The sequence below is a fragment of the Pantherophis guttatus genome, chromosome 1 (assembly GCF_059756535.1).
Source record: "Pantherophis guttatus breed Tessera chromosome 1, ASM5975653v1, whole genome shotgun sequence".
Classification (NCBI taxonomy): Eukaryota; Metazoa; Chordata; class Lepidosauria; order Squamata; family Colubridae; genus Pantherophis; species Pantherophis guttatus.
In genome coordinates, this window is record NC_142063.1 from 244,929,900 (window position 1) to 244,942,897 (window position 12,998).

At 34.6% G+C, this 12,998-nt stretch overlaps 1 protein-coding gene across 11 annotated transcripts in view; it reads right to left on the minus strand.

Annotated features, from left to right (window-relative positions):
- Positions 1 to 12,998, minus strand: part of ATG5 (autophagy related 5) — a 53,716-nt gene that overhangs the window by 10,015 nt on the left and 30,703 nt on the right. For 7 of the 11 annotated variants that reach the window (XM_087882611.1, XM_034409091.3, XM_087882615.1 and 4 more), the window contains exons 7-8: positions 11,398 to 11,515; positions 3,026 to 4,618 (exon numbers count right to left, since the gene is read on the minus strand). In XM_087882611.1, the coding sequence (XP_087738737.1) occupies positions 4,482 to 4,618; positions 11,398 to 11,515 (255 nt within the window). In that variant the 3' untranslated portion in view covers positions 3,026 to 4,481. Of the gene's footprint in view, positions 1 to 1,435; positions 1,574 to 3,025; positions 4,619 to 11,397; positions 11,516 to 12,998 lie in introns of those variants that run through there. The other 4 variants (XM_087882618.1, XM_087882617.1, XM_034409093.3 and 1 more) reach the window with 2 other exon arrangements.

The following is a 12,998-nucleotide window of genomic DNA, read 5'->3' on the forward strand; positions in this document are numbered from 1 at the left end:
TGGGCAGTGTGGCCAGAACACAAATCTAATATGTACTGAATTCAAAATTAGAAGCACACTTTGATCACAAGCAAAATTCTTTAAAAGTTAAACAAACTATGTCTTTAGATTCATTGGAATATTTCCATTTTTCTGTCCAATAACTGCTATGTACCTGGCAAAAGTATTTTTTAAATGTTTCTCTGAATACCTTACTCTAGAATGTCATTCAATATTATGAAGTGATGGGTACCTATGATCCTGCAGATTAAGGATTTTTTCTCCATTTATAGCATTTGGATATCTTGCTAATACTGTAGAAAAGTTACCACTTCCTACTAAATTTATAATAAATAAAATATTTGCATTTCCTGCAGTGGTACAATTTTCACATTTTCCTAGGTGATAATAGCAATTTACTGTGGCTGAATGCAGTAAGAGAAAGACTGTACTCCTTGAGTAGATTCTCACTTTGCATGAGCTATACTTAAGCATTAAATAGTCATTATTGTTTAAATCCCAATTTGTTATGCCTGCCCAATATGCTCAGTTATAAACCGTGGTTTACAAAATGTTTGGGTTAATATCAAACAATGAATCAAAACTAAGGCGAGCACAATCTGGGTTGGCATGTAATTCACAAAAGGCAGCTAGGTTCCTGAATCCCAATGAGCCAAACTGGAAAGTATAATTGGTCAGGTATGTTTCCAAGAAGCTCTCTATATAAACAGAAACCTAAGCCTCTAGTGCCCGTTTGTCTACATAGCTTCAATCTTCTGAGAAATAACAAGAACATACTGAAACAGTATTTTCCTTAAAAAGACTAGTAACTTATTTTCCTTACCTAGGAAACTCATGTTTACTTAAGAACCATTCACGACCTCTTTTATAACATTATAAAAACAAATATCCTCTTACAGTCCTTTTTTTTAACACTCATATCAGTTGACAAAAATTTATTTGCAGTTACAATCTGTTTTTAAAAAAAAAACAATGGGGGGAGGTTTATTTATATTGGCCCTCATTTTTTTCTGGTACTGTAATAATATGCAGGAATTGCCTGAGAATAATTTGATAGTTGAATTTGAATCTGAAGCAAAGTGGAGAAAGCTTCTCAGAAGTTGTTAGCCACTGGAACCCAGAACATGTTAGCCCTTTTAAGGTAATCCAGGCAAGAAGCACAAACATGAGTAATTGTTAAGATTATGTATCCGTCCCATCCGCTGCTCTCCTGAAACTAGGAAGAGTCCCTTCTAAAATGCTTATTCTACCTCTTCTTCAGACTCAAATTTTGTTCACCACTGTTTAGGCTGCAGCTTTTTCCTCCTGTCTCCCAAGATCATTCCCATAAACTATCAGATATACACTACATTCCGCAGATTCGACACTTCGGGATACGGCCATGCTTACCTTGAAATTAATTAGCCTTTAGTACAAATCTACTAAAAAAACCCACCTCTGATTATTTGACATCTTCCACGATACTAAAACCTTCTTGAACTGACTGTGAGTAGGGCAGCTCCACCTAAGCTACCCATCTCTTTCATCAAGAATAAGTCTCTGCAATTGTTCTGTTCTTGAATCGAAGATATCCCTGTATGAATAAGAAGAGTTATTGGAAAATTTGTTTTCACTATTTTCAGTTAAGAGGACTGACTTGACCATTTTATCGGTCATTCTTACTAACATATGTGAGAAACCATCACAAGAGTATTTCATCCACTTGAAAGTACTTGTGTTGATAAAAAGAACGGAGAGGAAAGAAATCAGATGTCATATTTTTGTTAAATTACCAGAATAAGAATTACATTTTCTTGTAATGAAACTTTTTTATGTGTTATTGTATTATATCACAGCTGCTTGTAACACATAACCAACCTTGGCTAATTTTGAAAAAATGACCATTGGACTTGCTTATAGTTACATGGACTTTTTCTCTCTAGAACCCCAGGATTGTGCTGCTAAAATTCAGATAGAAATTAAAGATAATTGTAGCATTTCTGACTTTGAATGTGTAACCTATGTCCCTCTACATTATTTTTGAACTCCAAGAGCTTTAAACTGCAGGAGGCTGGTGCTGCAAATTCAAATTCTAAAATGTGGTTATAAAAATATAGATTAAGAATATCTTCATTATGCCTACTTGCTCTGTTGGTGTAAACTGATATACAAGAGGACAAGATCTGAATTGATACATTGAATTCTAGGAATAAATAATGATGAAAATTGGACCATGTCTGTATGTACATGTCGCTCATACATGTAAACGTGAGCTGTATTACGCTTATTTTGAATTAGATGATTCATGCATATATGAATGTCTTTTAATAAGAGACTATCAGCTGCACAAGGAATAAACCAGCTCAGCTTTTCCTCTGTAATCTCATTTGGCATCTCACATAATGCTATGCAACCGGCAACAGATCTGAAAAGTTGCAGAAAGAAGGAAGAATTGCCAAAGTAGAACCCTCTGGTTCTACTGAACATGAAAGTTTCTGCAGGCAAAGGAACATCAGAAAGATACAAGTCAATGTTCTTATTGTGATCTCTGGAACAGCAAATGGATTAGTTCTTCTGTTCTGCACATGTAGGTACAAGGAGAGAATGTTTGAGCAAATCACATTTGCTCAAAGCTGGACATCACTCTGGGTTTAAGAAGACAAGTATTTCCAAATATAGAAGTACACTGTTCTTTCAGTTATCAAAAGAATTGTAGGTGTGCAAATTAAGTTGATATCTGAACAGAATTGCTGGCTTCCAACAAGCAAAATCAATTGTGTAAGCTAGATTCACTTAACAACTGCAGTAACAATTGCCATAAAATCAGATCCTGTCATGTTATGACTCCCTGAACTACCGCATTGCTTAGAAATTGAAATTTTAGTCTCAGTTGTAATCACAAATGTAGGACTATCTATACTTAAGTATTACTTTTCAATGTATTCAACATCATGAATTCATTTTAGCATCACAGTTGAGTTTTAATTGTGACTAAACTATTACAAAATTTTGTACATAGGTGAAATACTTAAAAAGCAAACAAGTCTGAGAATGGCAAACTTTATTTCAAGAAAACTTTCTATATTTTATAATATCTAGTGGTCATGAAAAAAATCTTATTTAGAAGATAATACAAGGCAGTTAGGTAAAAATTCAGTATACATTCATATTCCCAAACATTACTTGTCTTATTTACCACTGGAATAAAGGAGGCAATTCCTACTGTTGGTAAGTCTTCATTATAATCAAAGTATGTCTCTAGTAGCAAGACTTTCAGCTTCTTTTGAAAAATTCTGGAACAAATGTGAAGACATCTCTAATACTTCCAAATATAATTTTAAATCATGAATTATAAAAATAAATCCCAAACTCTACTAGGACCAGAAACCCAAGACATAATTTAAAAATGTCCTTTTCTGATATCAAAAATTATGAACAACTTTGATCTTGGAAGGCTTTTTTAATGTATCTATGATAATATTCGATCTATCCGCCTTGCTTTACATTAGATGCTCAGAACTAATGTGCTAAAGTTGTCCTATGTTGGCAGAAAGTCTTGTTGGAAGCAGAAGGACTCCTCCATTTGACTCCTACTGGGGCTTGAGCATACTTGAGATGTGTTCAGTGTCATCTACCCATTACTTCTTTGGGAGTTGAAAAAAATCCAACCCTTGAAACTTCCAAAATCTTGTTCTTTGACTTGCCAGAGCAGGTAGTGGCTTGTATAGGAAACTGCTGGGTAAAAAGAAAAAACCTTCGACCGGTGGTGCTACTCTGATGATAGAGAACCCAATTATTCAACCATCTTACAGCATGCATTCAAGAAGACTTTTATCTGAGCATATTCAATGTCACAGTACACGTAAATTATGCAAGAAATGTTCCAGTATTACTTTGAACTAAGGCATAATAATGCCAGTAAGAGTATGATGCTAGTAATGTGTTTAGGATCACTAATGTAATTTGTGCAATACAAAACATGTGGCTGTTTAAAAATGCAGTTGCCAAGTATAAAATTGGAAAGAAACCTTGTGTATGAAATCCCAGGGAAAGGATGTTAGCATGCCATCTTTTTCTAATTACTACACATTAATTTTTACAGGATACTCATCTAATTTTCTAGAATAAATCAAATTTTATTTTAAAGGTAAGTCATTACAACTTTGGAAAACATCCTCTTTTATTGATTAATAAGAAACAAAGTGGTGCATATTTCCACTTATTCCTCATGCTCTCCACTTCATATTTACCATTAGAAAAATAGAAGATTTGCAGTAGCCTTCATGCGCCACATTCAAAGTTAATGATGACATTGGAAAAAAAGGGCTAATGCAAAAATTGGCCAGCTCAACTGCTGTTATCACATGAACGATCTTTCTTCCTGTTCAGCTTGCAGGAGCAAAGATTTTTGGTCAGGTCAATCTCACCAAGCTTGATTGAACTTAGCTGTACATTTTGCTGTCCCCAACAATGGCTGATCCTCAGACAAACATGATGACACTTCAATCTGCAGATAATGGAATAACACTGATGTGTAGAAAGTTATCCGGATAACTCATATGTTCACTTAGCCATTGTATTGGTGTCTCCAACATTGGTTCTATTCCATGAATCATCACTTGAGTCTTCTTTTCACCATCTGAGAAAGAGAAACTGCTAAGCTAGCATTTGTCAGATTTAAAAAGAAACAACTATATCTTAAGTATATGATACTGAGTTTCATAGTGAAATTCTACAGAATCCTTGGTTTATTGCTACTGATTATTATCTTACCACTGTTCATAAGAATTTGTAAAGGCACATGGAAAATTCTAGTAAATGAAGCTTCATAACATTATCAAGAAGCTGCTGTTTTTTTTTAAACCACTGTAATCTTAATACACCATCCTTTCTGTCATTGTGCACATTGAAGTGAAAAACGATAGTTTTAAGAACAGGGCTTCAAAAGATTTATTAAATGCAAAGGTTTTAAATAAATTTGAGTGGCATAAATAAATAAATTTGTAAATAAATAAATTTACGAAAGGACAAAGTATTTGCATAATTGTGTAATAATTAACTGGATCCAAACTAAACAGCTTAGAGCAGACTGAATGAAATCATTTGGAGCAGTTCATCAAGATTTCAGTGGATCTACTATAAAATACAATTAAAACAGGTCCAATCTTTTACATGTCATAGAAATGAAATATGTACAAATAATACAGGGGTATATCAATACAAGGTTCAGAGATTATGAAAAGAGCTTTGGCTTGGGCAGACACCAAGATTGGCCAATTTAATTTTGGTTTATATTTTATTACAGAAAATCCAAATCAAATTGTCCACATTGACTAGCATTAGAAAAACAACCAAATGAAATGCATGATATTTACAGGTTAAATTGCTTCTTTGAGAAAATGACCGTGTCATATTTCAGCTAAATACAATCTGCTAAGTATCTTCAAATTGCAACTAAAAAAACCCCTTTCACTTTTAAAAACTGTTTTAAGGTGGTTGAATGAATGAATATGTCTAAATATAAATCTAGAACAGAGGTGTCAAACTCAAGGCTGGATGTGGTCGGATCCGGCCAATGGGGGCCCTCCCGGAAAATGTAAGGGGCCGGCCCGCATCACTTCAGCCCAGTTTACCCAATGTGAAGTGGAAACATTGGGCCAGAGTGGCTTTGGCCCGGTCTACCCAATGCAAAGAGGAAACATGCCAGCAGTTTGGGAAGCAAGCTGGCCATGCCCACCCAGATTGCCATGCCCAATGAGTGGCGTCAAGCTGGCCATGCTCACCCACTCGGCCACATCCATCCTGCCCCCTGAGGTTAACCACAGCCCTGATGCAGCCCTCAATGAAATCAAGTTTGACATCCCTGATCTAGAAAAAATATATAGGCTTAATTTTATTTGTGGCAAAATAAAACCTACCAAATTTCCATATGAAAGCTGCAAGGGACTTTTACTACAGTATTTGGGGTCTTTTGAAAATGAGATTTGCTCAGCTCTGCTTTCTAAGGATTTTTTTTTTTTTTTTGATGTTTTCAGAATGATATATGGAGGGGATGAAAGTGCCTTTGTTAATTGGGATGAAGCTGTAAAGAGACTGAGTAATCTGTACACTTACATATATATTGTAGAGATACTCCTGAGTAAATAATGCATATAGTTTCAAGATGATAATTGGAGACAGTTTTTCCAAGAGGAGCCTTCACAATTCAGGAGTTTCAAGATGGATTTCATTTATTGGAACAATTTAGATGAGCATTTTACATCAAAGAGAGGTCTTTGAGAGAAGAAGCTCTAAAATTCTGGGAAAGATTATAAATTGTGGGCACTTTCATCAAAAGTTTGAAGTGAATTGTATTAAACACTTTAGTGTGGCAGAAATAGATACTAAAAATTTGATATTATTAATATGATAGACCAGCAAACAAGAGTGTCCCCATTATTTTAGAAGATCTTCTAAAACCTTGTGAAAAGAGTTTAGACATTTAAAGGTTAATACTTCTTGTTCTTCAAAACATCAAAGTCAAGATCCTAGAAGTGGTAAGAAGATAGCTAAGAGCCTATCTATATCTCACAAATCTGCTTGGACTTTTCCAGAACAATTACTTCAACAGTGCTTCGCTTTATTTGTAAATTCCTTTAAAGAGGAGGTATTCCTGGCTCTACTTTTATATACTTTTGAAAAGTTACGGAGAAAAATATTAAATGCAGTTCTCAGAAAAGACAGAGACATACAAGATCTGATATGTAATGAAGGATAATAACAGTGAGGACAAGATAAATTTATCTTTGATTTATTAAATATGGCAAAGTCTTTGTGTAGATCATGCCAGAACACACAAATTATTAAGAGTAATCAATACACTAGAAAACAGGATTATTCTTCCAAGGAAATTTTAGATGAATAAGAAGCTTGTATAAGAACAGAATTTGGAGGAACAGAATAGTTCACAGTAAGAAATGAGATTGAGAGAAATGTATTTCATCATATTTGGTTAACTTGTCCAGCAAATAAATTATCAGAATAATGGACCAAATCAAAATAGGAGGTGAAAATACCAAGTATTAAAAATAAGCAAATTTAAAGAAAACTTGGAAGAGCACATTATGGAAGTAAAAAATGGGAAATGGAAAATCTAGGTTAATATTAAGAAAACTAAGACAATGCCAACCACTAAGCTTAGTGACGTCAGAGTTAATAGCAATGAAGCAAAAATTAAGAGATAAATTTATTTTCTTGGGCTCAACAATACATGAAGATAGACAATGCACTAGAGAAGTACAGTAAACAGGAGATTAATACTACTAGAAAGGCAATGACCAACTTAGACAAGATCATGGAGATAAGAATATTTTTATGATAACAAAGATCAGAATAGTCAAAATTCATTGATTTCTTGTAACATATGCTTGTAAAAGCTGACACTAACAAAGAGCGAGAGAAATACGATAGGTACCCTGAAGTTATAGATCTCGAATAGGTTGTTAAAAATTCCATGGACTGATTTATCCTGGATAAAGACTGCTCACATGAAGTGATGACCAGGAAACAATAAGAGTTAGATTTAGGGTAAGGGTTAGGGCTAGGGTATATACAGCAAGTAAACAATTGTCAAAGAAAAAAAATGACTATGCCTGGAAAGACAAGAGAAACAGAAGGGGCAAGGCAATATAAAGTGAATCAATATAAAGATGTAATCAAGGAGATTCTCAGTTCTCAGAAAAGTCACAAATTATCTCTGTGGATATGTCCAGATAAACAGCGTTTGTTCATACAGTAGTGAAGAATTCAGCCTCATGTAATGATGTTTAACTAAAAAGCTATTAAACTTTATTTTAATATACTATTGTTTTAAGAGCTATTTTCTTTCTTTTTTGGCATCTCTTAATTGCTGTACTAAACAGTGCCATACTATTAAATTTATATATTTTAGTTGTTAAACTGAATTAGAGAAGGGATGTAACTTTGCCCTGAATAAATGTTGGAAAAGCATGTTCAGCATTACTCCACCTTAAACCATACAACCGTATCTTACACCAAACTAAAAAGTTTAGCCACTCTCAAATGATCTCCTAGCTGAAAAACATGCTGAGGGAAAGGGTGTGTTCATTCAAATGGCAATAATTTGTCAAGTCAAGTCATCTTTTCCTCAACACATTTTTATGTCCTATAACAAAATATAAAAGCAGAATCCTACATCATACAATAGCCATTTTATGCTATTGTATTAGAAATGCCTTACTTTCATTAACTAAACAGCTCATTGTTTTCCAAATGTTCACACTTACAATATGAGCAAGATTTTTAACACTGCATTAAAGACACTAGTTTGTTAGTAGTAATAACTAATATTTGAACTAAGACTTGAAGCATAAATTCTTAACTTTACTAGATATCCTATATTAGTTTAGATAATTCAACAAGCTCACATAAATAAAAAGAATGCACAGTGAAATGTAAATTTTGGGGGGTGGGGCCTAGGCAAAGAGCCATTTAGATATTTTCGTAAGTTTGTTCAAATGCATTTTTCTTTTCTGTGGACCAGTAAAGATTTGCCTAATCAAATCCACTCCATGAAGAGCCCCTGACTTAAAGGGGCTAAAATTCTAAAAGACGTCAGTCACAGCCATGTTGGTGACACAGTCAGTGGGGGTCAGGTCACAGAGGACTAACTGAGTCCAGCTATGGCCATAGCGAATAAATCAAACACTAACTTTATAACAGCAATTAATCTTAGGCAACCTGTGGAGGAGAGAATGAGATCTAAATCTGAAGAACACACATGATGTAGCAGTAAAAATGTGCATACAAGACTTGATAGCTTTTATCCAATGATAATAAGCAGAAGTATTATTCATACAAATAATACAAATTCAAATACCTCCATCCAGGCTTGCACACAAATCATGGCAAATGATACCAAGTTTCAACTAATTTTTGGATGGATACTAATCATTACTTTAAAACATAATAATTGTTGAATGAAAGTGGATGCAAAGAGTTATGTTCAGAAAGCGAAAGAGAAGTGGCAGCAATACCGAAGTAAAGAATACTTTGCTGCTGAATTCATTTCATTTCAGCTAAGGATCTTGGCTTATGAGCACAGAAACCACAGGAAAAGCTCACCGTAATTACTTTAAGTCATGACAGCCTGTGGCAAGGGATTTTTTTCTCTTTACTATCCAAGCAATTCACAGGAAGTGTTCCATAGACCTCTAGCAAGTGCAACGTGAGCAAACGCCATCCTCTTTACAGGTCATAAGAAGAAAGAGTTTGGCCTTATAATCAGTACTGTGTTTCAGAGTTCTGCAAGTATCAGCAGTATGGCATAATTATAGGAAATGTTTTCCCCAGCAAAAACATTAGGAGGAACCCTTGAGTTCTTGTTGATCTTGTTGGACAACTCAGAAAGTATAACAATGAAAATCTGTCTCCACATATTAAGCTCCATGCTAACAGAATAACAGAGTTAGAAGGGACCTTGGAGGTCTTCTAGTCCAACCCCCTACTTAGGCAGGAAACCCTACATCACTGTAAGAGAGAATTGGGGCATAGAACGACTTAATGGTATCTGCAGAGTATAGTGCTGTAGTTGTTGACTAAAATTTGTCAACTTTTAAGGAAGGAATCTGTAACTTAAATAAAAGTATCCCAGCAAATTCTATCATATAAAAAAACCAATGCCATATACTCAAAAGAATGGCAGACTAAGCAATGTGAGCACACATCAGTGTTAAGAATAATTAAAAAAAACAAGTTGGATACTGAATTAATTTAATTCATTTTATCTGGAAAACATTTATGGATTATAATTCTGCATACAGACTTGTAGCACAACCAAAATTTGAGTCTCTCTTAATGTAACTTTTTTAAAAATATTAGATTTTGCTTGACTTGTATAATAATGAAACTTTCCCAGATTAGATAGAAATTTCTATTGTGCATTTCTGATTGATTGGCTGCCTTCCCTGACTACCAAACATTTATTTGACTTTAATAATTTTAAAGTGCTAAATTATATAAACTGCCTTTGTACACACACTAATTGAGTGCTATTTCCAAAATCCTTATTCACTTTGTATATCTTTGTAAATCTCTTTTCTATTTCATTTCTGTTCTTTCTTCTTGGTTGTGCTTCCATACATTAATAAAAAGCAAAAAAAAAAAATAAAATTCAGGTAATAGCAAAGTTAGACTCATCACATTAATCCTTAAACCAGGGATACAAAAGTATGCATAAGAGCTTGTAGAAGGTGTGATAAATTCTGAATTGTATTATAAGGTATTAATCTGAAAATTATTCAATGCTTTTTCAGAAAATACGTTTGGGTCTTAGGTTCTTTCTATTCATAGATGATCACAGATGATTTTATTCATAGATGATATTGCTCTTTATTCCTCCTGTAATCATCCAACACATATACATACTATTCCAAATGTCCCTGAAACTTTAGGAAGAGATTTACAAGGGTACAAAGGGAAATGAATGAAACACTCTTCTCCCCATATCTACGTCCATAATGGCTGAAGCTCTCTAAACCTGAGGTCCACTCAAGAAATGATTGAACATAAATGTGAAATAGTTTGAATCAATTGATTCCAAAGAAACGTAACATAATGTAAATAATGCATTCTCAACTAGAAAATGTTGAGTTGTTATTGCTGGACATTGTCCTGAAGCTGATTTGTCTTCTCTTCTCTTAGTTTTCAAAAGCTGCAAACTATAAAACAATTTATTCTGATCTTGCCAAACATAGAAAAGGAGCAACGACTATATAGGCTCGGCAAAGCCCAATTAAAAATCCAAAATCAGATTCTGTTGCTTCTGCTATTTGTCATCTATTTTTCATGACAGATAGTCCTTGAGTTATGACCATATTGAGCTTGGAAAGTAGAGTTAGCAGTTGTGCCAGTCATAAAGCAGGTCACCATGTGTCTGGACTCAATTTTATGACCATTTTTGTGGCAGGTATTAAGCAAACACCAAGGTCATTAAGCAAACAAAACATGGTCATTAAGCAAAACCACTGTTCACTGTGAGGCAGTTTTTACTGGAAATGAGATGTAAAGGCCAGTTTCTGGAAGAAATATCATAAATCGTGGTCATATGACTGTGGAGCACTTCAAATAGTCATAAATGTAGACCAGTTGCTAAGCACCCAAAATATGATGTCATGACCACTGGGGGAAAAGTGAGATCAGAATTTCAAAACTATGTTGTAAGTAGCTTTTGGAGGTCTATTGTAATTTTAAACGATTGCTAAGCATGGGATCATAAATCAAGGATTACCTCTATGCTTTAGCTTCATTTCAAATTTAAGATTAACACTACAACTCTCCAGACCAAGAGATGGTTAAAAAAAACCCACCCCACTCTAAAAGCAAGAAAAACATATTCCAATATGTCTTTTAAGAGAATACCTTCAGAATTAATTGCAGCAGGACAAACTTCTCTTAGGAGATCACCCAGTGTATGTAGCTGTCCATCTACAGCAACAGGACGGAATAGCTTCTGTATAAAAGGTCGTTCTGGTGTTATCTAGCAATAAAGTGTTAACTTTAGTATATAGTTATACATAATTATCTCACAAGAGCATGACTGGTAAAATAAAACATTGCACATAGCAATAGCACTTAGACTTATATGGCGCTTCACACTGTGTTGCAGCACTCTGCTTCTCTAAGTGGTTTTTACAGAGTCAGCATATTGCCCCCAAACAATCTGGATCCTCGTTTTAATAACCTCGGAAGGATGGAAGGCTGAGTTAACCTTGAGCCGGTGTGGATCAAACTGCTGGCAGTCAGCAGAATTAGCGTGCAATACTGCATTCTAACCACTGCGCTACCATCGTTTTTTTAAAAAATGCTTTCTTTTTATTTGAAATAATGTTTTAAATAAAAATGTGACACAACTGTGTAATAAAAGCACCATCGCAGATTAGAAAACACCTCAAAACCTCAACTTCATGAACATTCTGTATGATCTAAACATGTTAAACCACATCATAAATCTGCAATATCAATATAAATCACATTTTGCCAACAACTGTTTGTAGATCAGATGAACATTTTAAACATGACATATTTTTCATTTAACAGTTGGAAAGGGGGATGGGGAACAAAGATACAGAAGATGTGAATTTTAAGATATTTTCCAACATTAACTTAATTCTGGTCCTGAAATAATCTAGCAACTGCAAAATATTGAGTTTGGCAACAGTTACCCATATCTTAGTTACATAAAAATTAAAAATCAACAAACTTGATATAAAAATATATTTGAAGAGCATTCCAAAGTTTTTGATAATTATACAATACAGTAACTATACTGCTGACTGGTTCATGATACAGTAATTGCATTATGCCTTTGCTGAAAGATCTGTATCAATGTTTTAATGCAATTTCAACTTAATGCTCTTTTAACTTTTAAAGCCATTAAGTGATATAAGACCTGATTATTTATAGTGGGACATTTCAGACTGAGTTCTGAGGTCTCAAGTAGCCACAAGGGACTAAGGAAACAACAACAACAAAAACCCTCCCCACAAAATATTACGTTTGAAAGCTGTTGACTTAAGGGACCATATGTACAATATGGGTACATCTAATCAGTGACAGAAAAGACCCTAAGGCAGTGGTGTCAAACTCTATTTCATTGAGGGCCGCATCAGAGTTGTGTTTGTGCTCTGGGGGCCGGATGGGCATGGTCGGGGTGGGTGTGGCCAGCTTGACATCATTCATGTGAGGGAGCACCTGAGGTGGCTCGAGTGGGGCTGGGGGGATCTTCCTGCACCCCTGTGCCAAGGAAAACACAGGCCAAATCTAAACAGTCCATCGGCCGGATCCAGCCCACAGGTGTTGAGGTTGATACCCCTGCCCTAAGGTGATCTGACAAAACAAAAAAAGGAAATACAACTGTTTGAAGTTTTGATTGAAAGGCAACACTGTGAAATTATCTAAATACAAATGTGCAATAAACTGATTTATCAAATTGCACTACATAATTCTGCAGTGGTTCAAAG